Source organism: Zootoca vivipara, chromosome 1 (assembly GCF_963506605.1).
Source record: "Zootoca vivipara chromosome 1, rZooViv1.1, whole genome shotgun sequence".
NCBI lineage: Eukaryota > Metazoa > Chordata > Lepidosauria > Squamata > Lacertidae > Zootoca > Zootoca vivipara.
In genome coordinates this window covers 297,087-324,912 of record NC_083276.1, presented here as the reverse complement: position 1 = coordinate 324,912, position 27,826 = coordinate 297,087, and the positions used below count along the sequence as shown (strand labels likewise).

The window sequence follows — 27,826 nt, the reverse complement described above, 5'->3', positions numbered from 1 at the left end:
TTCCCCCCAGCAAAGGGAGCAGGCGATGGACCAAACTGGTCCGGGGCTCCTTACCTGTAAACAAGCGAGTCATCGTACGTCCCATTGTACTGGATTTGGAACATGCGTATTCCAGGGATATTCCTTTGGAAGTTGAACTTGAGCAGGGCGGTAGAGGATGTGGCCTCGGCCACCACCACCTTCTTGTCGGGGCTGACCTTGGTCTCCCCATTGCTGCTGCTGCTGCTGCTGCTGCTGGCGTTGGAGCCGGACTTGGTGGAGGTGGAGATGTCTGAGGAGCCGGGGTCCGGCTCGTGGATGTGGTTGGTGCTGTTGACGATGTGGGGCAGCTTGATGATGTGCAGGTCCACCGACTGCGTGGCCTCCCCGGCCGGGTTGGAGGCGATGCAGGTGAAGGAGCCCGTATCCTTCATGGTGGTGATGTGGATGTCGAGGGTCCCGTTGTCGTAGACCAGCGAGCGCGTGGCGTTGGAGATCAGCTTGCCCTCGGGCGAGATCCAGTGGATGGCCGGCTCGGGGTCCCCGCGGGCCTTGCACCTCAGGATGGCCCTCTGGCCCTCCAGCACCCTCAGCTCGTGGGTGTGCCTCGTGATGAGGGGCGGCTCGCACAGAAACTCCTCCTCGGGGACCGACCAGAAATAGCGGCCCGAGAGGAGCGGCGGGGTGGCGCACGTCTCCAGGTCGTCCTCCCTGGAGAGGCGCCGCAGCCACAGCAGCTCGCAGTTGCAGTGCAAGGGGTTCCCGCCAAAGCTGAGGGCGAAGGTGGAGGGGCTGATGATCCCTGAGGTGGCCAAGACCTGGGCCCTCTGGAAGAGGGGGTCGGGGGGCAGCTTGTGCAGCTTGTTGGAGGTGACGTCCAGGCGGGTCATCTTGTGGAGGTGGGAGAAGGTCCCCTTGGGGATGCTGTCGATCATGTTGTGGTCCAGGCTGAGGGTGTGCAAGCTGACCATCTTCTCCACGGCGTCCCAGGGGATGGTCTCCAGGTTGTTGTAGGACAGGTCCAGCTCCTCAAGCGCCAGGACGTCGTCAAAGGCCGTGGCGGAGATCAGCGTCAGCTGGTTGTTGTTGAGGATCAGGTGGTGCAGGTTGAGGAGGCCGCTCAGCATGTCGTGGGTGATCTTGGTCAGCCGGTTGCTGTTCAGGTGCAGGGCCCTGAGGTTGCGCAGGTCGGCAAAGGCGTGCGGGGTGACAAAGCTGATGGTGTTCCGCGAGAGGGTCAGGTCCACCAGGCTGGTCATGTTGGCAAAATCCTTGCGCTTGATGCTGGTGACAAAGTTGTCGGCCAGCCGCAGCTCCACGGTCCTCCGGTCGATGTTGGGGGGCACAAACAGGAGGCCCTTCTTGGCGCAAAGGGTGGCGAGGTTGGGAGACAGGATCTGGCAGACGCAGCGCTTGGGACAGATCTGGGCCTTCGCCGCTATGCCAATGAAGAGCAGATACAGAAGCAGTTTTTCCATTGTAGAGCGGGGTCAGGATGCTGAGAGAGAGAGAGAGAGAGAGGAGAGAGAGGGAAGAGGAGTTACATGGGGAGCACCAGGTTCGAGTCCCACACACAGCCACGCCGGCGCAATTCGTTTCATAGAAGTGTAGAATTGTTGGAAGGGAACCCCAAGGCCATCTGGACCTCCCCCCTGAACACAGCTAAAGAATCCATATCAGGTGGCTGTCCGAGCTCTGCATAAAAACCTCTGGCAAAGGAGAGTTCAAGGGGGTCTCTTCCACTATGGAACAGCTATTTCTGTATTTATTATTTCATAAAATGTATACACCACTTGATTGCAAAAAAAACACTCCAACAACCTCAAATTGGTTTACAAGCTGAATACGACAATAACATTATTAGTATTTTTAAAAAACACACACACCTCTTTAAAACTTTCAAAAAATAAGATCAGAACTTGGGTTGCCATATTCTGAAGAGCAAAAAAAGACGACGCTATGACAACTCTCATTTTAAACCTCCTACTATAGGTAGGCTATAGAAGCTGAGGGGTATATTGCTGAGGGGGCAGGAGAAGAGGAGAGGAGAGCAAGTCTTCAACTGCCAGTTACATCTATGTCTCCTGCAGAAAGTAAAGCCATAGACATTTTGGTAAATTTAAAAAATCCACCCAGGCAGAGAAATTTTACCCTTGAAAAGGAGGACATGTTCTGGCTGTGATTCCTGTTCTAAGCAATTGCTTAGATCCATGCACAAAGACACAACAGTAAGCACAGCTCTGCAGGATCAGGCCAAAGGGGCCCATCCAGCCCAGCAGCAGCCTGTCCTCACAGAGGTCTACCAGATGCCCATTACGGGAAACCAGCAATCAGGATTCGAACACAAGAGCCCTCTCCCCTCCTGAGGTCTCCAGCAATGGGAAAGTGGGGATGGCTCCATCACAAGGAATCCGAGTGTTATGCATAGGTGCTCTTGTGCTGTAGCACATTAAAAGCAGGACAACCAACGTCACCAAAAGAACTGGAGCATTTGCAGCAGGAAAGTTGCAGGAGTTTAGCAGGAAACCAGTCGCAGCTGAAGAAATATTGTGGTGGTGGCCCAAAGGGCCACAATAAATGTGATCGTGTGTACTCTTGGAAATCCTTGAGTGCGCTTCTAATAGAGAAGTTATGGTAACCTGTTGCTTTATGAAACTGGCGATTTTGCAAGTTTCCACCCCCACTGGGGCAGAAATACAGCTAATATGTCAGGGGTCAGCAAACTTTTTCAGCAGGAGGCCGGACTATATTTTGGGGAGGGAAATATGAACGAATTCCTATGCCCCACAAATAACCCAGCAGCTCCTGGCTCCCTCTCAACCATTCGCAGACGGTAATCAGCTTTGAGTCCCGCATTGCAGGGGGTTGGACTAGATGACCCTTGAGGTCCCTCCCAACTCTGCAATCCTAGGAGCACATGTCTGAAACCACGGGCAAGCTGAAGATCCAGGCCGTGCAATCGCCCTCCCCCCCCCAGATAAATTTCCTTGGCTCCAACTTCGCTTTGCTTCCAACTTAAAACTGTTTTATTGGAAGGAGATAGTGCTTTTTTTTATGACGGCTGAAGATTACTTTGCTGCCGATTTTCTTCTGCCTCCGTTTAATTATTTCCATCCCACATGGTTCTGTGCACTTAACATTAGCCGCCTTGCAAACTGCTTTGTTGAAAGGCAGGATATAAAACATATTAAAATGCTCTCTGTGGTTTATGGAATGTCAGTCTGCAACCTCTTCCAGCCCCTCTGCCAACTCCCTTCATGTCCAGAGGGCTCGGCCTCCCGCCCCCAGACAAGGACCCCCATGGCCTGCCCTGATGGGGGACAGTCTGCCCCTGCCCCACATCCAGAGGGTGTCGAGAGCCCAGGGGCCGACCAATGGCATGATTTGTCTTTTTCTGCCTCCATTGCGGACGCCCAGGAGACTCTGTGTCCACTGGACAAAGGGAAAAAGCTTACAGAAACAAATTCATTTTTATAGGCAGCTGAGAGGGTAATCTCTTCTCTGCAGAATCCAATATTGCTCCAATTTATGCGTTGCGTTGGAAAGAAAGTGGTTGGGCTCCTTCGTGGAGAGCCAGGCAGTCCAGGACTATAAATGTACCAATTAAACTTGTTCCCTTCCCCAGCAGCTTTGAACATGAGGGAGGCAGGTCGTTCTGAGAAGGAACCATAAATTTTTGGAATAAAACCATTTACGCCTTTCCACAGAGAATATTCTTTTGCATTAATTCAGACTTCCAAGGGTGATGTTTAAGCACATCCTTGAGGAGAAGGCCCCCAATTTTTCTGACCCTGGAGAAGGCGGGCCATTTGCAGCGAGGCTCCAGACACAGAAACAGAAACAGGAGGCTGGACTAGATGGGCCACTGGCCTGATCCAGCAAACTCTTCTTACATTCATAAATTCTTTTGTCCTCAGGAAGTGTATTGTGTGCATTTGGGAAGAGTGACCTTATTTTTCGGGGGGGGGGGGAGTAGATGTTCGGATTTTGCCCCAGATTTCTATAAGCTGCATTTTATTGCTTCAGTTTTATTTATCTTCTGCTCCTTGAGAGTTGCCCTGGGAGTCCTTTCTGGCCAAAAGGCGACATGGAAATAAAGTCCAGCTAACTAACCTTTTCCCGTTCCCTACACAACTCCTTGCAAGCAGATTCCGGACAGGAGCGCTTGCTCTTCCTCCTGGCAGCAGATGGGGAGGGTCCCCCTCAGTGCCCCCCCCCCCAGAGAAACAGGCCCTCCATGCCAGGGAAAGGAGGCCAGGCTGGGTCAGGGAAGGCGAGCGCAGGAGCATCGTGCCTGGCAAGTGGCACAAGGAAATGCGCAGGAAAGAATCTTGTGCATTCAGAGGGCCTTCTCGGTAGTGGCACCCGCCCTGTGGAATGCCCTTCCAACAGAGATATCGGATTCTTATCTCATTATACATGATAAGCGATCTTCAGCCATCTCAACCCTTGCTTTTTCATGCAAAACCATTTGCAGTCGTTTTCGGTCATCAACAGCTATCAGTCAGTCAATCACCCACTTCCACCACCCTTCTGAGTGATCCCCCCTCCCCATCCCCACCCCTCCCCACCCCTTCTCTACATAAGTGCCTGGGGACTCCCATTTCACTGTATCTGAAGAAGTGTGCATGCACACGAAAGCTCATACCAAAATAAAAACTTAGTTGGTCTTTAAGGTGCTACTGAAGGATTTTTTTTATTTTACTTCGACCCAGACCAACACGGCTACCTACCTGTAACTTCCAACAGATGTCAAGGAAATAAGCAGCTCTCCTACTTTTAAAAGACATCTGAAGGCAGCCCTGTTGAGGGAAGTTTTTTTTAATATTTAATGCTGTATTGTTTTAATATTTGATTGGGAGCTGCCCAGAGTGGCTGGGGAGACTCAGCCAGATGGGCGGGGTACAAATAGTAAATTATTATTATTATTATTATTATTATTATTATTATTATTATTATGACTGCTTGTGCATGATGCTGCCTCTGAATGCCGAGAGGCTAAAGCAATGGCCTATCTAGTCCGCTCACAGCAGCAGAGAAGATGCCCCAGAGGGAAATTTGCAAGCAGGATCCAAGCACAAACGACCTGGCCCCTCCTAGGATTCAGAAGCATTGCTGCCTCCGACTGTGGAGGCAGAGCTTCTCTCCCAGGGATGGTGGCCATGGATAATATTAATAATAATAATAATAATAATAATAATAATAATAATAATAATACAGTGGTACCTTAGTTCTCAAACACCTTGGTTCCCAAACACCGAAAACCTGGAAGTAAGTGTTCTGGTTTTCAAACGTTTTCCGGAAGCCAACGTCCGATGTGGCTGTCGTCTATTGTTTCCGGGGCGCCTGCACCAATCAGAAGCTGTGTCCTGGTTTTAGAACATTTCGGAAGTCAAACAGACTTCTGGAATGGATTAAGTTCGAGAACCAAGATACCACAGTATTTGGCACTTTTGGTTTTGCTATTTATTTTGAATTTTTGTTTTTGAGGCTTTTTCAGTTAATTTGTTTTTGTGACTGTGTGGAACCCGGTTCAGCTGATTGACAGATGGTGTTACTGCGGAAATGGATAAAAGTCCCCCTTCCAAACAATGACTATCATCAGAGCAAGTAAGAAAATAAAAATTTAATTTTCATCATCTACAATACTCGCTTGTTTATTTTATAGTACAGTACATTGCTTTCATTTATGGATCAATTGTCTCGTTAGGTAGTAAAATTCATGTTAAATTGATGTTTTAGGGGTTGTTTTTAAAAGTCTGAAACGGATTAATCCATTTTGCATTACTTTGGTTTGCATTACGCTATGGTTTTGGAACGGACTTCCGGAACAGATTAAGTTTGAGAACCAAGGTACCACTGTAATAATTTCATTATTTATACCCCACCCATTTAGCTGGGTTTCCCCAGCCACTCTCAGCGCCCAACAGAACACTAAAAACAGAATAAAATTTCAAACATTAAAAACTTCCCTAAACAGGACTGGATGTAGGTGCCTCCACAGAGGCAGGTAAATTTTAGGCCCACCAACTTCAGCCAGGCGGAAAAAAGCTTCCCCACAAGTTCTGTGGCCTAGTATAGAAAGAGAAGCCAGGAATGGGATCCATAGGGAGATCCACTGAGCTCCCCAGAAGGCTCCTCAGAATCCCGGGCAATGGAGAGGGGGAAAGAGAGAGGACCCCCCAGCCCCACTTTGGGCTCCTGCAATGTGGCTGCGATTCCAGCATTGCAGGGGGTGGGGTGGGCTAAATGACCCCTTGGGTCTCTTCCAACTCTGCACTTCTATGACTCTGGAAAGCTAGAGGAGGAGCAGGGATGGCAGGCGGGCAGGGGCAGATTCAGGAGCCATCTGACAGACACTTCTTGGCCTGCCAAGTCAATGAGGTGATAACAACACTTTCAAGTTCTGTTTGAGGCAGATTAGCATAGAGCAGGGGTCCCCAAACTACGGCCCGCGGGCCAGATGCAGCCCAATTGGCCGCCCAATCCGGCCCATGACGACCCCCGCCGCCCGCTCTTACGGCGCGCAGCGCGGCGGCGCACTTCCAGATCAGGAAAAAGCGCTGAAAATCGTTTGTGCGCATGCGTATGGGCCTCTCCCGACCCAGAAGAGGTCATTTCCGGTGCACTTCCGGGTTGGGGGGGAGGCCCATATGCATGCACACAAACGATTTTCGGCGATTTTTCCAACCTGGAAGCGCGCCACCGCGCCAGTAAGTGTGTGTGCGCATGCGCACGGGCGCGCACCCCCCGCCCTCCGGCCCGCCGCACGATCGGCGTGGCGGGCACCGGCCCAAAGCCGGGTAAGTCTGGGGACCCCTGGCATAGAGGAAAATAACCAAGGAAAACCTGTTGCCTGCTTTCCCCCCCTCCCCATTGAGGAGGTTCCTGCTTCCTGCTAGCAGCTCAACTCCTTTGCAAGATTGTTTGCATTTCTAATTGAAACCTAACGGTTTAGTTGCTTTATTCGTTTATTTGCACAACTCATTAATTGCTTCCTATTAGAAAGGTCAAAGCGGTGTACAAAAGGGAGGAGGGGAATACTTAAGATAACAATTAGAACATGTTAGTTAGCAGAAGTTGAGACATCTGAGGACAGCAGAGCGGCCTGGCATTCTCCTGTCAGCCAGCCAGAAGACAAGGAGGAAACTCCTGAAAGAGATGACTGAACTTTTGCAGGTGAGAAGTGTAGTAATGGGGGCTTTCAGCTATCCTGGCATCTGCTGGAAATTAACTCTGCCAGGAGCAGATCATCCCATAAATCCACACCTTGCCGACAACCTTCTCTCTCAAGCCGAGGAGGAAACGCTGCTCTCCTGCACTTGCATCCAACTGGCAGGTGAAGGGTCAGGTGCAGAATCATAGATCATAGAATTGGAATGGGCACTAAGGGTCATCCAGTCCAACCCCCTGCAAGGCAGCTAAAGCATCCAGGAGAGGTGGACATCCAGCCTCTGCTTAGAAACTTCCAAGGAAGGAGAGTCCACAACCTCCCGAGGGAAACCATTCCACTATGGAACAGCTCCTATGGTCAGAAAGTTCTTCCTGATGTTTAGTCAGAATCTCCTTTCTTGGAACTTGAAGCCATTGCCTCGAGTCCTCCCCCCCCCCCCAGAGCAGTAGAAAACAAGCTTGGTCCCTCTTCCATGTGACAGCCTTTGAGATATTTGAAGATGGTTCTCATTTCTCCTCTCAGTCTCCTCTTTTCCAGGCAAAACATACCCAGCTCCTTCAACCGTTCCTCATAAGGCTTAGTTTCCAGACCCTGGATAATCTTGGTTGCCCTCCTCTGCAGACATTCTGGCTTGTCAATAACCTTCTTAAATTGTGGCGCCCGGAACTGGAAACTGTATTCCATGTATGGTCTGAAGACACTAGACTTAGAACAGGGGTCAGCAAACTTTTTCATCAGGGGGCCAGGCCACTGTCCCTCAGACCTTGTGGGGGGCCAGACTATATTTTGGGAAAAAATAATGAATGAATTCCTATGCCCCACAAATAACCCAGAGATGCATTTTAAATAAAAGCACACATTCTACTCATGTAAAAACACGCTGATTCCCGGACTGTCCGTGGGCAGGATTTAGAAGGCGATTGGCCCAGACCCGCCCCCCCCCCCGGGCCTTAGTTTGCCTACTCATGACTTAGAATCATAGAATTGTATTGTTTGAAGGAAGCCTGAGGGTTATCTATTCCAACCTCCTGATGATGCAGCCTAGAATGACTACAATGTCCACCAGGAGGCTCTCACCAGGACCGACCAGAACTCCCCACAGAGAAGCCATAAGTAGCCGCAGCCCTGTCCTCCCAGAAGGAGCTGAGACTGGCCAGAGGCGTAGAAAACAACAGAAGTGGGTTTCCCCAGCTCTGCGTGGAGTAAGGAGGAGGATGTCAAGGGAAGGTGAAGTTTGATGCTTAGGGGGAAACAGCAAAATGTTAACGGATGACAGGAAAAAGTCAGAAACGCTTACAGATTTGACAGAGATGGAAAATGATGTTGACAGGCTGGCAGGCTGGGCCAGCACCAGGGAGGTGACATCCTCCCTTTAAAATAAACCCTGGACCTCGGTCCCAAGAGCAAAAGGCCCCAACGCTGGAAGCAGAAGCTGAGAGCTCAGCAAGCAGGAAGCGTCAGGTCCCCAGGAGGCAGCTGAAAGGACAAAGGCAAGCCAAGGCTGCTTGGGTGCGAAGGGAACAGAGTCTCCAACAGACGGACACACAGAGTCTTCTACGCTGACCAGGCTGGTCTGGAGTCCGAGACACACGGAAATCCACATTATAAGGAGGAGGTAGACCAGGACGGAGGCTGGAATGGCAAGGGTCCTTGAAGGCAGGTCCTGGGAAGAAGAGTCGGAGGAGCCGGAGAGGTCCAGAGCGGAGAAGGTTCTTGGTGCGAGTCCTGCAAGACCTGCTCCCTGCTTTGCGAGCCTCTTGAGGCACCTGACCAGGGAGGGCTCTGGGGCCCGGACAGATGGTGGATGGACCGACAGATGGAGCTGAGGCTTTGAGAAAGGCCTTCTTGCTTGTGAGCCCTGAAAGACCTTCTTTTCAGGATGCCTGCAGACTCTTGGGGTGGGGTGGGGTTTAGGGGTTTTTCTTGGGGTCAACATTTAACTCTGGAGATGCTAATTTTGCTGCTATTGGTATTATTATTTTTTGCACCTGTATTTTTTATAATCCTTTTATGACTTATGTGGGGAGTGTTTCAATTTTGCTGTGTTTGTTTTGATTCACTTCTAGTTATTGCTTACGGCTACTTTTGTCCTATTTTTGCAGTTCCATGACTATTTCCATTTTGAAAGCCGCCTTGGGCAGGGTTTGGCTATGGAAAGGCAGCACACAAATAAACAATGGTGATGATTCAGGTGAAGATGAAAAGGGGACTGGGCAGCTGCCCTGGAAGAGCTGAAGAGGGAGTAGACTCCTGCTCTCCATTGCTCCAAAGGTCAGGCCTGACCCCAAATTGGTGGGTCTTGCAACAGGGAAGCAAGTGTCAACTCCTCCCGATCTGAGATGCTCAACAATGGAAGAGCTTGTCCCAAGAACAAGAGGCTGGCCAACCTCTTGCCAGGGATCAAAACCTCAGACATGCAGTATCAGGCCTACGGCTCACCTAGTCCAGCCTCCTCTTCTTACAGTGGCCGGCCAGATGTCTCAAGGGGAAACCCACAAGCAGGACTTGAACCCAAAGCAACTCTCTCCTCCTTTGGCTTCCAGCAATTTGTATTTAGAGCATTTCTGCCTCCAGTTGTGGAGCCAAAGCAGAACATCCTGGCTGGTGGCCATTGATAGCCCTCTCCTCCTCCTCCATGAATTTGTCCACAGTTCTTTTAAAGCCATCCAGGTTTGTGGCCCTCCCTGCCTCCTGTGGGAGGGAGTTCCACAGTTGAACTCCCTTTATCTCTCCTGAATCTTCCAGCATTCAGCTTCATTGGGCTCTCTCCCTCCTTAGCACCCTCGCAGTGAGCTAAGACGTGAATTGAGCTGTAAAACTCCTCGATGCTACTTGCTCCTTTCAGGTTTTCCTTTTATTTTCACCTTGTAAGCTTAATTAAAATGTTGAGCAGCCAGTTGCTCTCATTGCTACAGCTTGAAAGGATGGCAGAAGCCCATTTGCTTGGAGCCCCCCCCCTCCTGGCCTGCCCTTCCAGAGTCACAAGTCGGGAGGGGGGGCAAAGGAGAAGACAGGTGAGGCCGAGAGGGTGAGCTGCCTGTGACCACAGCATAGCCTGTCTTCTTCATTAAAATGGACAGGGTCCTGTGCTCACAGTAGCCACCCAGATGCCCCAAGGGAAACCAGCAAGCAGAATCCGAGCACATGAGCATCCCTCTCCTCTCCTGTGGCTTCCACCAAGCGGTGTACAGTGGTCCCTTGGTTCTCAAACGCCTTGGTACTCAAACAACTTGGAACCCCAAAACTGCAAACCCAGAAGTAAGTGTTTCACTTTGTGAACTTTTTTCAGAAGCCGAATGTGCTCCATTTTGAGTGTTATGCTAAGGTCTGTCTGTTTTTGCTATTTATTTTGCATTTCTGTTTTTGTGGCTCTTTTTTGTTTTGTTCTCGTGACTGTGTGGAACCCAGTTCAGCTACTGATGGATTGATTGTGTGACTGCAGTACATTGTTTACTGCTTTCATCTTATGGACCAATGGTCTCATTAGATAGTAAAATTGGTGCTAAATTGCTCTTTTAGGGGTTGTTTTTAAAAGTCTGGAATGGATTCATCCATTTTGCATTACTTTCTATGGGAAAGAAGTGTGCCTTGGTTTTGGAATGCTTTGGTTTTGGAACGGACTTCTGGAAGTAATTCAAGGTACCACTGTATTCAGAACCATTGACTTGTCTCCAACTGCAGAGCAGAGCCTTCCTGGATAGTAACCACCGATAGCCCTCTCCTCCTCCTCCTCCTCCTCCTCCTCCTCCTCCTCCTCCTCCTCCTCCTCCTCCATGAATCTGTATACACCTGGGAGCATATTCCAGGGTTTAACCCTGCACTGTGGGAATCACAGCACTGTAGAGTTGGAAGGGTCATCTAGTCTAACCCCCTCCAAAGTGGGAATCACAACTCAAGCATCCCTGACAGAGGACTCCGTCTTCCAGCGCTGGGATCTGGAGTGAGGAGAGAGCCTTGGTGTTTTTTTTAAGCACCCTCTGCATCCCAGTGAAGCCAGACTCCTTTACTCTGTGGAGTCCTTGAGGAGAATCGCTGCTCAGAGTCTCTCCTTGGAGGGGTTTGTATGTGAGAGAGGAGAAAGAGCAGATCATTCCTTCACCGTCTCCCGAAAAGACATCTTTGTTTCAGAAGGGCGCTGGGCGGCTTTCTCCCTGGACCTCCACGTATATTTATCCTCCTGCTTATGTATTGTTTTAATTATCCAGTGTTAATATTTTATGGACATTTATCCTGAGCTGCCTTGAGAATCCTTTAGTAGCAAGACCCAAAGATGGAAGAGATCGATAGGCACGCAAGTTCTATGCAAGCTTGGAAGCAAAGTGGCTCAGAGATGCCACCCCCACCTTTCCTGGAAAGGCTGGAGAAAAGTTGCAAGCCATCCATCAACTCCTGAATTGCTCCATGTTCGATTAACCCCTGCACTGCCATCATTTCTTAGGCCGCACCATCAATGCGCAGGGCCTCTCCCTCTAAGGCTCACCTCGGGCAAAGTGCAAACTTCACCGAGAAGATACGTCTGCATTTGTTTGTCCCTCTAAGAAAGGTCTCTGCCCAGCCCAGCCTCCAGTCTCCAAGGGGAGAAGCCCAGAGGAAGATACCAGAGCTCAATGGCAGGGAACAAGTGATGGAAATAATTTTATGGCTGTGATTCCTGCATTGCAGGTGCTTGGAAGAGATGACCCTTGGGAGCCGTTGTCAGGGAGCTGGACACAGAGCAGATTCCCACAGGCCTAATCTAAATTATATGGGGGGGATCCAGTGAACAGAGACCAAGGCAAGTCTCACAGAGGTTGAAGATGGGCCCCCTATCAATTCAGGGGCATTTTGGGGAGGGGTGAAAGACAGAAGAGAGGGGAAGAAGAAACTTTTCCAGAAAGCCCTGAAGGGCAGCTTGGTACAAGCCGAATCTCCAGCAGGACACCATCCACAAAGAGTGGGGAAAAGGGACATTTCCTCCCTCTCTCCTAACACTGAGAACTCCTGGACATTCCCATGAAGCTGAACGTGGGAAGGACTTCTTCATGCAGCACAGAATTCAATTGCGGCACTTGCTCCCACGGGGGACACCAGCTTGGAGGCCTTTAAAAGAAGATTGGACAAATTCAAGGAGGAGGAGGGGGCTCTCTAAGGCGAACAAGCTACGCTCTACCTCCTGCAAGAACAGGATGCTGGGCAAGGTGGGCCATTGGCCTGATCCGGCAGGCTCTTTGGTCTCCTTATGAACACCTGCGGGTGCAAAAGTAAGCAATGTTTCATCCTGCACCAACACCTCTTGATGCTCTGCCTTTTTATCGGGCTCTCAAAGCTCCAAGCACATCTGCTTCCAGAGAAGCCGCACAAGGCTGGCGCGATGGGGGGCAAATGAAGAGGAAACCCCCATGGCAACATGGGGAGGGTGGAAGGGAGGAGAGCAGAAGCTGCAGAGAGAGAGAGAGAGAGAGAGAGAGAGAGAGAGAGAGAGAGAGAGAGAGAGAGAGAGAGAGAGAGAGAGAGAGAGAGAGAGAGAGAAGCGGCGGGTCAGCTGCTTCGCAGGAGCCTCCGCTGCAGCACCTCCAGGATGCAGCTCTCGGGTTCCTGACATCTCTCCTCTCTCCTCTAATGGATGCAGCCAGAGAGTCTTGGTGGAGCCACAGCAGCAGCAGCCTGTGAATTATTGATGGCGGAGCAATAATGCGCATGGAGCAGGCGGGGGGGGGGAGAGAGGACCCCACCCACCCCTCTCATCTCCTCAGGAGCAGCCAGACATACCCAGCAGGCCTCCCCAGCCTGGGCAAGGAGGAAGAGGCCATGCTGGTCGCCTCCCCTTCTCTCCCTGCTCCAAGGCAGAGCACAGTTAAACCATGGAACTCGCCCCCACAGGAGGCAAGGCTGGCCATCAAGTTGGATGGCTTGAGAAGAGGATTGGACAAATTCATGGAGGAGGAGGAGGAGGAGGAGGAGGAGGAGGAGGAGGAGGAGGTCAGGATGGCTCTGCTCTGCCTCCCCAGTGGGAGGGAGCAGTCCTTCTGATGGCAGGTGCTGGAAATCCCGAAAGAGGAGAGCGCGGAGATGGACAAGTTGACCAGGCAGATAAGAGATCAAACAAAACATTTTTTAAAAAAAGATTGGAACATATTCAAACAATATGGGGAAATTGAAATTTTGACTGGTTTATAATAACTTCTGTAAGAAAAAAAATACTAAAATATAGTGGAAAAACAGGAAAACTCACTCATAAGAGAGGCATTCAATAAGAGAAGAGAAGGTTAAGGGGTGATATGATAGCCATGTTCAAATATATGAAAGGATGTCATATGGAGGAGGGAGAAAGATTGTTTTCTGCTGCTCCAGAGAAGCGGACACGGAGCAATGGATTCAAATTTCAAGAAAGAAGATTCCACCTAAACATTAGGAAGAACTTCCTGACAGTAAGAGCTGTTCGGCAGTGGAATTTGCTACCAAGGAGTGTGGTGGAGTCTCCCTCTTTGGAGGTCTTTAAGCAGAGGCTTGACAGCCATCTGTCAGGAATGCTTTGATGGTGTTTCCTGCTTGGCAGGGGGTTGGACTGGATGGCCCTTGTGGTCTCTTCCAACTCTATGATTCTATGATTCTAAGTAAAACTGAGGACCCAAGTAAGAAAGGGAGGGAAGTCAAGTATAAAAGGAATGCGAACGAATCAAGCAATTAAGCACAAATTTTTGTTTTTGTTTTCTTTATTATTATTTAGAAATACATGGACACCCCATCATCTCAGGTATTGACACTATTACAGTGGGTGTTTCTGGCTATATGGACTCTGTTCTGAAACCATATGCTATCAGTGCTCCCAGCTATGTACGTGACACCACAGATTTTCTGAGGAAAATACAATCATTGAATAATCTTCCTAACAACACTATACTAGCCACTATGGATGTGGAATCTCTGTATACCAACATCCCACACAACGATGGTTTACAAGCCATAAGGAACACCATTTCAGATAAAATCACAGCGGACTTTGCTACCAAACTCTGCCACTTTGTCCTTACCCACAACCACTTCAAATTTGGTGATGACCTGTTCCTCCAGATCAGCGGCACAGCCATGGGCACCCGCATGGCCCCACAGTATGCCAACATCTTCATGGCAGATTTAGAACATCGTTTCCTAGACTCCTACCCACTCAAACCTCTCTTGTACCTGTGATACATTGACGATATTTTTTATTATCTGGACACATGGACAACAGACCCTGGACACCTTCCACCAGACATTCAATGACTTTCACCGCACCATCAACCTAACAATGAACCAATCTATGCAAGAAATACACTTTTTGGACACTACTATAAAAATACAGGATGGTCGTATAGGCACCACCCTATACTGTAAACCAACTGACCGACAAACATATCTACATGCTTCTAGCTACCATCCCAAACATACCAAACAATCCATCGTATACAGCCAGGCCCTACGTTACAGCCGCATCTGTTCCAACTCCAGAGACTTTCACCTAAGAGATCTACAGCAAACCTTTTTAGAACTAAAATATCCACCTGATGAAGTTAAACAACAGATCAACAGAGCCAGACTGATACCTAGAGAGAACCTGCTGCAAGACAGACCCAAAAAAGAAAATCACAGAACACCACTAGTCATCACATACAGCTCCCAAGCTAAAACAGTACAACGCATCATCAGAGATCTACAGCCTCTCCTGGACAATGACAGCTCCCTTTCTCAAGCTCTGGGAGGAAGACCTTTCATTGCCTACAGACAGCCACCCAATCTTAAACAACTCCTCACCCACAATAATACAACCACCAGACTTAACATGGACACTGGTACCAGAGCCTGCAATAAACCCAGATGCCAACTTTGCTGCCACATACACCCAGACAACACCATTACTGGCCCCAACAACATCCAACATACCATCTCAGGACTATTTAATTGCTCATCTTCTAACATTGTGTATGCCATCAAATGCCAACGGTGCCCTTCAGCTCTCTATATTGGACAAACAGGCCAAACCCTACGCCAAAGGATAAATGGACATAAATCTGACATCAGGAATCACAAGACAGAGAAACCAGTAGGAGAACACTTCAATCTCCCAGGACATTCTATCCAGGACACTGGATTCTTATCTCATTATACATGATAAAGCTTTCTTTAGCCATTTCACGCCTTGCTTTTTCCTGCAATACCAATTGCAGTCGTTAACAGTCGTCAACAGGTTTACCACTCCTATCAGCCAATCACCCATTCCCACCACCCTTCTGAATAATACCCCTCTCCACCCTCTCACTACCATATATAAAAGGGTCTGGTGGCTTCTGTTTCAGTGTATCTGAAGAAGTGTGCATGCACAAGAATGACAAACTTAGTTGGTCTCCAAGGTGCTACTGGAAGGATTTTTTTTTATTTTTTGTTTCGACTATGTCAGACCAACACGGCTACCTACCTGTAACTAGAAATACATGTTTAGCCATAAGAGAGCTGAGATGTTATAATGTGATTCTATGAACATAAATGAAAAGAAACCAATAAAGATGATTTGCAAAAAAAAAAAAGAGGAGGAGGAGGGGGGAGCGCTGTGACGCTTATGGGTGTCCCGTTGGGGGTATATGGCCAACCAATAGGATGCTGAACTAGATGGACCATTGGCATGATCCATTCTTGTGATGGTGATGGTGATAACCAAGGGCAGCTGCCTCCTCCTCCCCACCCACCCCCTCTGTTGGGCATTCCTCCAGCACCACTGCCTGGGAGCAGCGTGTGGGCCCCGGCAGAGGGTGTGTGGTGGATCAGGAGGGAAAGTGCTGGACTTGAGTCATGGAACAGAGGGGCAAGGGATAACAGCCATTCAGAAGCCCCTCTGTTTTCTGCAGAAGCCCCTGGCAGCATCTCGGGGTGGGGGTGGGGAGGCTGGGAAGGGCTCCATGCCTGAAACTAGACCTGCTTGTTGGTTCAATTTCTGGCCTGCCTGTTCCTCTCCCTGCCTTAAGGAAACAAGAACCTAAGAAGATCCTAATGTCAGGTTCTGCCCTTAGGCGGGAAGAACCAGATGCACAAATATATGATGGGGGGGACACCTGGCTTACTAGCAGTACATGTGAAAAGGATCTGGGGGTCTTGGTGGATCACAAGCTGAACAGGAGTCAACAGTGCGATGCAGCTGCAAAAAAGCTCATGCTATGGAGGCAGTGAGAGATTTTACTTTCCTGGGCTCCTTGATCACTGCAGATGGTGACAGCAGTCATGAAATTAAAAGACGCCTGCTTCTTGGGAGAAAAGCAATAACAAACCTAGTTGTTGTTGTTGTTTAGTCGTTTAGTCGTGTCCGACTCTTCGTGACCCCATGGACCATAGCACGCCAGGCACTCCTGTCTCCTAGACAGCATCTTAAAAAGCAGAGACATCACCTGGCCGACAAAGGTCCGTATAGTTAAAGCTATGGTTTTCCCAGCCGAAGAATTGATGCTTTTGAATTTTGGTGCTGGAGGAGACTCTTGAGAGTCCCATGGACTGCAAGAGGATCAAACCTATCCATTCTGAAGGAAATCAGCCCTGAGTGCTCACTGGAAGGACAGATCGTGAAGCTGAGGCTCCAATACTTTGGCCACCTCATGAGAAGAGAAGACTCCCTGGAAAAGACCCTGATGTTGGGAAAGATGGAGGGCACAAGGAGAAGGGGACGACAGAGGACAAGATGGTTGGACAGTGTTCTCAAAGCTACCAACATGAGTCTGACCAAACTGCGGGAGGCAGTGGAAGACAGGAGTGCCTGGAGTGCTCTGGTCCATGGGGTCACGAAGAGTCGGACACGACTAAACAACAACAACAACAACAACAACAACAACATGCTATGCTGTATCAACAGAAGTGCAAGTCTTCTCCAGAACTGTGAGCATCCGATTCTCCTTTTACTCCTGCTGCAGGGCAGGGGGCAAATTCTGCCTTCCCCACCATGTACCCACTTCCCATCTCTTTGCTTTGCTGGGTAGGGGTCCTGCCCTTGGCTCCTGCCTGCCTCAGAGGTGAGTGAGATGCTGCTCCTCTTTGGCGACACTCTCAAGCAGGCAGAGTGGGGGCAAAGACTCTTCCTCCTGACTCAGCCTCCATCCTCAAAGCAGAGAAGGGTTGTCCACCTTCCGTGGAGAGCAGGGCTGGTGGCCTGGACCGTCTCTCTGCTGCGCCAGGGAAGCCTGTTGCGCCTTGCGTGGCCAGCAGAGGGTGCTAGGGGTGCCTGCCCTACCACCAGCCAATCCCGGGTGGGCCAGTGGGCGTGGCCTGGGGAGGGGAGTCTCCCCAGTCCCTTCTTCCAGTGTGGTCCCCTCTTGGGGCATTTAAGGAGGTCGTGGCAGGACCTGACAGCTCAACTGGAGTAGGATCTTGCCTGTAGGAGCCCTGCTCTCCTCCAAGGAAGTGGGGTGCCTCATTAAAGGGGTCCGGGGAGAAGGCTTCTGCCCAGATGCCCAGACAGAGTTCAGTGGGTCGCATCCCGTGGGGTCACCCTTATTCATAGGGAGATCCTTAACCCAGGACCGACCCTGACCATTAACTGAGAACTCCAAGCACAACAGCAAAACTTGAAGCACTGGAGGACATCAGTGCAAATCCCTTTGGTGCTTTTTAGCCAGGACAGGTCTGGACTCCCCGCCCTGGCACACCTGCTCTCCAGACCTCAGGTGCCCTTTCCAAATCAGAACAAGAACCAAAAGGCAGCCTCCCCTTTGGAATTTGCACCTCCCCGGATTTCTCCAACCAAGCAAGGGGTACAAAATTGTCTGTCTGGAGTATTAGGTGGGGGTGTGCATGCATTCGTGGGGGAAATGCCTTGCACTGGGGGAAATTGCTTGCAGAAATGTGTGTTTACCAGGAGAGATCTGCACTGAAATGCTGATGAATTTTCATGAGGACTTTAAAAAAACCAACCAAACTGACAGGTCCACCCACCCCGAGATGAAGTCCTCCTCCGTCAGGATTGTGCAATGTGTGCAAAACACCCCACCCCAAAGTGCCAAGCACAGCCTGCTGCCTTTGGACAGAGTCCAGCTCAGGGCTGAGCGCCTTCCTCCAATCCTGCATTTTGGGTGTCCCAAACAGGCAGCAGATTGCGCTGGTCCATTTTCCTTGTTCTTTTAGTAAACCAGACTCGGAAGGTGACCGGTGGGAAGAATATAATTGCAAAATTCCCTAAACCTAGAAAACTTGCAAAGAAGGCTTTTGGGGTGCTGGAGCAGAGAGCCCCGCCCCCCTTGACTGATTGACAGAGGTCAGCTGCCAATGGTGAGGCTTCCAGAGAGACCACCTTCTTTTCGTATCTTTATTTTGAGAACTTATCATGACTTATGTGGGGATTGTTTAATTTTGTTGTGTACATTTTGATATGATGCCCCTTATTGCTTATGACTGCTTGGGTTCTATTTTTGTAAATATGCAAATCATTTCATGTTGCGAGCCACCTTGAGGGTTTTAACGATGGAAAGGCAGCATGAAAATAAACGATGATGATGTGCAAGATCTCCTTAGGTTTTTGTCTCATGCAACTAATTGGCGATGTCTTAAAACATTTACAAGAACTTGCATATTAATTTCCAAGGAAAGATATAAATCTACTGAAAATAACTCGGAAACCAGATTAAGGCTGTGATCCTGTACACACTTCCATGAGAATAAGTCCCATAAAACTCAACAAGACTTATTTTTGAAAAGATGCACATAGGATTTTACTGTTACGTGCATTGGAGAGATGCTTCTCCTTAATCAAATATTTCAGTTATAGTTAAGTGCTATTTTTGGGAGGAGGGTAAAATTTGAGCAGGTCAAATGGGGATGGTGAGCTTGTTCAGTCAACTAAACTTGGGGGGGGGATCAAACATCATAACTCAGATCCCAATTTATTTAGGTCACCCCAAGCATTTCAGAATACTGCATCGCTGCTCATGACAGTAACCTAGAAATCCCTAGGAGATTGTTGACATGGATTGATTTTCCATTTTATTAATTGCATCATGACCAGATTCAGTATCAGCCAAGTAACCAGCAGAGGTTTCCAACACCGAGATTCAGAAGAGGCAGAGATGAGCCATTGAGGCTCATAATCATCAAAAGCCGCCTCCTTTGCGAATTTAGCTAACCCTCTTTTAAAGCCATCCAGTTTGATGGTCACCTCTGCCTCCTGGGGGAGGGGGTTTGTCAGGGCTGGTGTGCGGATTCCCATGGCCAAAGACTACCAAGGCTCAGTGATGGCTTTTCAGATTTTAATACTATATACATATGTACAGTTCAGAGTTCAGAAAGAAACGATGCCTTATGAGGAACGGCTTAGGGAGCTGGGTATGTTTAGCCTGGAGAAGAGAAGGTAAAGGGGTGATATGATAGCCATGTTCAAATATATGAAAGGATGTCATATGGAGGAGGGAGAAAGGTTGTTTTCTGCTGCTCCAGAGAAGCGGACACGGAGCAATGGATTCAAACTACAAGAAAGAAGATTCCACCTAAACAATAGGAAGAACTTCCTGACAGTAAGAGCTGTTCGGCAGTGGAATTTGCTACCAAGGAGTGTGGTGGAGTATCCTCCTTTGGAGGTCTTTAAGCAGAGGCTTGACAGGCATATGTCAAGAATGCTTTGATGGCGTTTCCTGCTTGGCAGGGGGTTGGACTGGATGGCCCTTGTGGTCTCTTCCAACTCTATGATTCTATGATTCTATGAAAGACATGGCCGCCTATTCTGAGTCAGAATCCGGAACTGGCGCGCGTCTCGATCCAGCAAAACAACCTCGGCTCGCCTCGTTTCCTTCTTTGCTCCTGACGTTTTTCCCATCTACGAACCTCAGAGGAGGGAGCAGGACCAGACCCCTCCCCCGAACTGCTAAACAGCCTCCTCGATTCCCCAGCTTCCGATACCTCCCCTGCTGCAGTATCTTCGGACACCGCCTCTCCCGCCTGCGTCTCGGTTGCATCCCTAGACTCCTCCGCCTCGCTCAGAGCCCCTGCACCGCCTTCCGGCTTGCACTCCAGCCAGCCCTCCTCTTGCTCGGCTGGTCCCCTTAGTTCCTGTCCCTGGGCAAACTCGCTCCCCACCCAGGGTCCCCTGACAGAGTTCCACAGTTTAACTCTGTGCTGCACGAAGAAGAACAAAGATTAGGGCTGGGCAATATTTCAATATATCGCCCAAATCCGCCTTGCGGTCCATATCATGATACTGGGTTCATAATTTTTGACCTGGCAATATATTGCAAATCATGATGCATGTTTGTGTGTGCTATGCAAAAATCAATGCGGGGGGGGGGACACGGAGGGAGTAATCCTTCTCTACTAACTCTGCCGGCTGAGTTCTCCCCTGCCTCCTGCAGGGAGCAGTGAATTCCAAGAGCAGCAGCTGGCCAAAATCACGATGTAGGGGAAACCGTGAAGCCAGCCGATGCCTCTACATAGCTCCACCCTTATTTCAGACATCATGATATATTGACATATTGCGAAGTTTAGCTGGTGATATATCATGGACCACTTATAAACGCCATCTCCAACTCCTTGAAAGATTCCATCAAATGGTGTCCGAAAAATTCTACACATCACTTGGGAAGACAGGCGAACATTAGGAAGAACTTCCTGACAGTAAGAGCTGTTCGGCAGTGGAATTTGCTGCCAAGGAGTGTGGTGGAGTCTCCTCCTTTGGAGGTCTTTAAGCAGAGGCTTGACAGGCATATGTCAAGAATGCTTTGATGGCGTTTCCTGCTTGGCAGGGGGTTGGACTGGATGGCCCTTGTGGTCTCTTCCAACTTTATGATTCTATGATTCTATGATTCAGTGTCCTGGAAGAAGCAAAGATCATCAGTGTTGAAGCAATGATTCTTCAACATCAACTTCGCTGGACTGGTCATGTTGTGTGGATGCCTGATTATCATCTTCCAAAGCAATTACTCTATTCCGAACTTAAAAATGGAAAGCGTAATGCTGGTGGTCAACAAAAAGACTCTCTCCAGGCAAATCTTTAAAAAAATGTGGTATAAGCACTGGTAACTGGGAAACCCTGGCCTGCGAGCGCTCCAATTGGAGAACAGCCTCTACCCAAGGTGTCATGGGCTATGAAGACCCTCGAACTCAGAACGAAAGGGAGAAACGTGCTAAGAGGAAGGCAGGCTTGGCAAACCCTCATCGGGATCAACTCCCACCCAGAAACCAATGTCCCCACTGTGGAAGGAAGTGTGGATCCAGAACTGGCCTCCACAGTCACTTACGGACTCATTGTTAAAACCGTGTTCATGGAAGACAATCTTACTCTGCTATGAGGGATTGCCAAAGAAGATGTGGAAAAGCAGACATCGCCCAGCCCTGGCAAGGATACATTTTTGAGGACACAAACATGGGATAAGAGTCATCCTGCTGGATGAGGCCAACAAGTCTCTTGCTATTCCCTTCCTGCATGTGGCTGATCAGGCACCTTCCGGGTGCCTGGAATCCGGGAGGTGGGAGAAGCTCCTGCCTGATCCACCAGATGAGTGTGTCTCCCTTCTGGCCTCCCCTTCAGAGATTGCCCGGCTATTCCTCCAGGCGAGACGGTTGGCCCCTAAGTGGCCTAATTCTGCCTAAGCCGCGGTCCGGTGACACGTAAGACCCGGCAAAGCCCCAGGGTCTGCAGGGACAAAGCTGGAGTGTGCAGAGCATCCGCGGGGTGTAATCCAGTTACGCTAAGTCACTCCGAGCATCCTGCACATTACACTATGAGACCCACGTGGGGCTATTCATGGCCGACAGGCTCTGAAATAGCACAAGGCAGCGTGGCACAGACCCGGGGGGGGGGGAGGAGAGGAGATGCTTCTTTTCCAGCCGGGGAGGTTGAAGGGCTCAAGGGCAACATCTCAGCCTCTCTGGCAAGGGATGAGGGGAAGCAAACCTTCCTCAAGGTGAGAGGCAAGAGGGCCACATTACAGGCTGCTGCTCCTCACCAGGGCCACCTTTTGCTTCCAAAGTGGCAACCCTCGAGCCAAGAGCAGTATAGAAGCACAGGACTGAAGGGGCACCAAGGGTCCTCTAGTCTGACCCCCTGCAATTCAGGAATCTCAGCTAGAGTTTCCATTACAGACCCAAAATCTGCTTCAAGGCCTCCAAGGAAGGAGAGGCCACTCCCTTGTGATTTCTCCAATTGGAGAACAGCCTTTCCCAAAGGTGCTGTCACAGATGGGGTGTTGGCTACTCCCGAGTAAGCACTCCACACATCCTCTGGATTTTCATAGTTTTATTGTGCATGCTATATACAGTGGTGAGATGTCTCAAATCATGTCTGCTCTGCATGGGGCAGAAGCCCACAATGGCGTCTCGTGGGCTCTGACCCCCCTTTTAAGACTCCAAACGCCCCTCCTCCTTGCTCTATGGGTCCTCCGTGGTCCCAAACCAGGCTCCTGAGGTGCCGTTCTCTCTCCTCCCTCCTTTCCAGCCCCTGCTGAAGCTAGCTCCTCCCCTGCTTCCCTGCTACCAACCTGGAGCTGAGCCACCAGGACTCTGCAGAGCCCTGGACCCGTCTTAACCCTTCCTGTTCCTGATTTGAACTCCCAGACTTGCTGCTGCTCTCCCATCTGGTGGAAGTAAGCAGAGTGGGCTGCTCTCTGCAAGCCCTCTCTCTTACATCCACCCCCCCTCCAGGCTCCCCCCCCCCTTCCTGAGGCCTGGTTTGCCTGGTCTGATGTCTGTAAAGAGGGCTGGAAGCCTGACAGGTCTTCCTCCTCTGTAGTGTGTGTAAAATCCTGTTCCCCGTCGGTGCTGGGTGGCTGGTCCGTGTAGTTCCTTCCGTTGTCATCCTCCTCCTCCCTCTGGAAAATTGCTTCCGATTCCCGGAGGGCTCCTTGGGTCTGCGTCTCCCCTGCTCCCCACCTGGGATCGCCCTCCCCCTCTGTGTTCCCTGTGCTACTGACGTGTGGTGGTTTGGGTCTGTGGGAGAAAGGAGCGTGCAGTTCCAGTGTGCGGTCCTCCCCTTGCATGGTGTGCGTGGTTGCCTCCGCGTTTTGGGAAGCAGGAGTGCCCTGCCTGGCCATCAGACATTTTAACCCCCCCTCCCCCCACCGGGAGCCCGGGCTCGCTGTGGCACTGTAGACCTCCTCCTCTTCCTTTCTTTCTGGAACCTCTTGGCTGCCTTCTCCCTCCACCCTTCTGTCTAGTGTCTTTTGTGTGATTTCCTCCCCCTCCCTCCTGTCAGCGTCTTGTGTTGGATGTGTGTCACGTCCTCTGAACCTTGGGCTTTCCCTAAAGTGTGAGAGCAAAGACCTGTGACCCACGGGATGGACCTTTCTCGCTGTAGGTGCTTCCCCCCTGAAGGTGACAGGGTTGATCTGTGTCAGAACCTTGAAGGGCCCCAGCCTTCTGGGTGCCAGCTTCTTCCCCCTTCCCCCCATGGGAAGGCCTTCTGACCACAGCCAGACCCTGTCCCCTCCGTGGAAGACCTTCTCCAGTCCCCTGTGATGGTCTGCCCCCTCCTTGTAAGCCTCATTGCCCCTTGCCACGTCTCCATCCAGTTGTTGGTGTACTGTCTCCCTCCTCTCACCCCATGCCTCAATAGGTGGTCCCCCAATCTCCCCCTCCCCCTGCTCTGGGAAGGCTCTGGGGTTTCGCCCAAGACTGGCCTTACTGGGTGTGAGCCTCGTGAAGACATGTACTGCATGCCCCTCCGTGGGGTTGTCATGATATTGCTTGAGAATCTTCCCTCTGAGGGAGTCCTGGGGCATATACCGGGCATCATTGCTAAAGAGTAACCCCTCTTTCTCTGCAAGCCCTTCCCCTGCCCCCTTTTTCTCCCTCAAGTCCCTCCGTATGTTCTGGGTCAAAGTGTCCTCTTTGGTGAGTTGGCTCAGTTTCTCTTCCTGCATCCCCGCCTCTGCGTCGTTCCATCCGCCTGGGGAGCTGATGTGGTGCGATCCTGAGGATTCTCCTTCTTTCCTGCAGTGCTCCTTGCCGTCTGCATCTCCAAAGGTGAGATCTCCCCGGCGCTGGCTGCCCACAGGGTCATTGTCCATTAAGTCCAAAGCTAGCACTTCTGCGTGCTTGTTCACTGTCATCTTCCGAGAGGGGGTCTGTTGCGTGACCTCACCCTCCTGCAATTCCCGGCCGCCTACGGTCAAGACGCTCATGGGCAGCTCCCTTGGGAAAATGGGAATCTGATCCTGCTTAGCCAAGTGCACCGATAGGAAATCGTCGCTGCTGCCCCTGCGGAGAAGCCCGACTGTCTCCTGGGTCTGGCCTCTTGGCAGCTGCAGACTCACTTCCATCTCTTTGTCGTGCTGTGGGGTGTTACAGGAGGGCTCAGTTGTTGGTGCTCTGCCTGGCCCCTCCCCTCCTGATCTGGCATCCAAGCTTGTGTCTGTGCCTGCCTGCTCTCGCCATTCCTTCCTCTGGGGGCAGTGTTCCACCCAGTGGCTGGGTGCATTGTAAAGGCATCTCCCGCCTTTCTCTTTCCTCTGTTTTCCCGCGTCAGCGTTTAAAAGTACCCGCGCGCGGGCTTTGTCCCTCTGCATCACATCTGGCTGGAGGGGGCTGTGCTGTGCTGCAGCTGCCTCCCCGGGACTGTATGGGAACTTGTGGCCGCTGCCTTTCCCCTCCGTCTGTCCCCTCTGCCCGGACTCGCCTCTCCGCCTCCTGCACTTCCACGCCACCATGCCTCTCAGTCTTAGAGCCAGCTTGTGCTGAGGGTCGCCCTACGAAGTGCTGGCCCGTCCCGAGTGTCCTCTCTGCTTGTCCAGCCTCCGCTCCCCCGGCTTGGCTGTGTTCAGAGCTGCTCGGTTCACTAAGCTTGGCTTCCCCTGTGCCCGGGTGCCTACCTGGTGCTTGAGCCGTTCCATAGTTGCAGGGTGCTGGCAACTCATGCCAATCCTCCCTCGGCATCTCTCTCTTCTGCTTTAGATGCTGCCAACTTCATGCCGGCTGCTCCATTTGCAGCCCTCTTCCCTCGGGGTAGCCATCAAAAGTTTGTGGGCTTGCTGTCACAGATGGGGTGTTGGCTACTCCCGAGTAAGCACTCCACACATCCTCTGGATTTTCATAGTTTTATTGTGCATGCTATATACAGTGGTGAGATGTCTCAAATCATGTCTGCTCTGCATGGGGCAGAAGCCCACAATGGCGTCTCGTGGGCTCTGACCCCCCTTTTAAGACTCCAAACGCCCCTCCTCCTTGCTCTATGGGTCCTCCGTGGTCCCAAACCAGGCTCCTGAGGTGCCGTTCCCTCTCCTCCCTCCTTTCCAGCCCCTGCTGAAGCTAGCTCCTCCCCTGCTTCCCTGCTACCAACCTGGAGCTGAGCCACCAGGACTCTGCAGAGCCCTGGACCCGTCTTAACCCTTCCTGTTCCTGATTTGAACTCCCAGACTTGCTGCTGCTCTCTCATCTGATGGAAGTAAGCAGAGTGGGCTGCTCTCTGCAAGCCCTCTCTCTTACAGGTGTCATGGGCTTTGAAGACACTTGAACTCAGGACGAAAGGGGGAAATGTGCTAAGAGGAAGGCACGCTTGGAAAACCCTCACCATGATCAACTCCCACCCGGAAACCAACGTCCCCACTGTGGAAGGACGTGTGGATCCAGAATTGGCCTCCACAGTCACTTACGGACTCATTGTTAAAACCATGTTTATGGAAGACAATCTTACTCGGCTACGAGTGATCGCCAAAGAAGAAGGATGATATCATAAGATCATAGAATTGTGAAGTTTGGCTGGAACCATGGATCATCTAGTCCAGTGTTTCCCAACGTTGTGCCTCCAGATGTTTTCGGACTACAAATCCCATCATTCCTGACCACTGGTCTTGCTAGCTAGGGATGATGGGAGTTGTAGTCCCAAAACATCTGGAGGCACAAGGTTGGGAAACACTGATCTAGTCTGACCCCTGCAATGCAGGAATCTCAGCTCAAGCATCCCTGACAGATGGCCCCAACCTCTGTTTAAAGGCCTCCAAGGAACAAGAGTCCACAATCTCCTGGCGGAGACTGCTGCACTGTCACTTAGCTCTTACGGACGGGTCAGAACAAATTGGGTGGGGGGTAGTCCATCTTCCTGTTCCCACAGTGGCCAACTAGGCGCCCACAAGTAGCTGCCCGGCTCCCCCTCCCTGGGCCCGAGTCTACATCCTACCTCGCAAGGCTGTCACAAGCAGAATCCAATGAACATTTGGGAACCTAATGGAAGCTTCTTCGCACACAGCAGGACTTGAATTCACACACCCAAACACAAAATCCAATGCAGGGGGCGGGGAATTGAACTGCCCGAAGCTCTCCTTCCTCTCCCCAACCCCCTCCCCCCCAAATACAGCAGCATTTCCCCTGGCTCTCTTTCCTTGCACCCCCCCCCCCACCTGCAGAGGCAGCCGAGCCCACCTGACTGTAGTTAAATTGTCAGGTTTCAGCCAATCTGATTTAAAATGCTATTAATGCCTCTCCACTTTCAAGCTGTCCAATTTGAATTCAGATTAGTGATTAGCATAATAGTGTTAATTCCAGATACCAGCACACACCACTGATTTGATATTAATTTGCTGTGGCCTATGAATTTTTTATGCATTCTCGGTTTTATTTTTCATTTTTAATTGCGGCGGTGCGGAACGCCGTCGCACGCCTGTAATAAAGCACGTCTTGGAGCCCCCAGAGGGGGCAGCTGAGATCTGGAGACTCTTCCCCAGGCAGTCAAAGAGCGGCAGGTGAGGAGCGGCAGATCCATGGGTCCTCCTCGCCAGAAGGATCAGCCCCTGGATTTTTCAGAAGAGATCCATGAGCCACTGAGAGACGTCATTTCCGAGTCACAGTTTCTCCTGGGGATTTTGGGGTGTGTGTGTGTGGCATTTATATCATTCCATTTAGAACCACTTTACTTGTTTTCTACTTATAATAGTTTTATCTACGCAAACTAAGGCCCAGGGGCCGGATCTGCCCAATCGCCTTCTAAATCCGGCCCACAGACAGCCTGGGAATCAGTTTTTACATGAGTAGAATGTGTCCTTTTATTTAAAATGCATCTCTGGGTTATTTGTGGGGCATAGGAATTCATTCATTTTTTCTTCAAAATATAGTCCGGCCCCCCACAAGGTCTGAGGGACAGCGGACCGGCCCCCTGCTGAAAAAGTTTGCTGACCTCTGACTGTAACTCCATTTGGAAGAATCTGCAGTCCTGGTTGTCTTACTTCAAAAATTTTGTAGCTTTGGAAAAGTTTGGAAATGGCCAACCAAAACAACGGAGGGGGTGGTACATTTGGGGCTTTTCAGTTTAGAGAAGATGCAACATGATATTATGTTGCATCTTTATATATAATTATATAATTATATAAAATTATGCATGTCAAGGAGAAAGAGGAGACGTTTTTTTCTTCCTCTCCTGTGAACATCCAATGATGGGGTTATGGTTTTGTTTTAACTTTTTTATCTTGTTAACCACCCGAGATCTTCGGATGAAGGGCAGTATTTAAATTTAATGCCATCCCCACCATCACCATCTGAATGTTGGGAGGTTCAGGACGGATAAAAGTAAGTCCTTCATACAGCACATAGTTATCCTGTGGAACTCCCTGCCACCGGAAGCTATGATGGCCATCAACCAAGATGGCTTTAAGAGGGGATTAATGGAGAAGACTCTTGGGGAGAGTTGCTCTCGCACTCGGGTCCTGCTTGTGAATGGGCATCTGGTTCGCCACCATGAGATCAGGAGGGTGGATGAGACCGGTCCCCATTGGC

The 27,826-nt window shown here is 50.4% G+C and overlaps 1 protein-coding gene across 1 annotated transcript in view; it reads right to left on the bottom strand.

The window, feature by feature from the left end:
• LRFN5 (leucine rich repeat and fibronectin type III domain containing 5) overlaps positions 1-27,826 on the bottom strand; it is a 68,656-nt gene that overhangs the window by 15,027 nt on the left and 25,803 nt on the right. The window contains exon 2 of the mRNA XM_035128624.2: positions 55-1,477. Within this exon, the coding sequence (XP_034984515.1) occupies positions 55-1,457 (1,403 nt within the window). The 5' untranslated portion in view covers positions 1,458-1,477. The remainder of the gene's footprint in view (positions 1-54; positions 1,478-27,826) is intronic.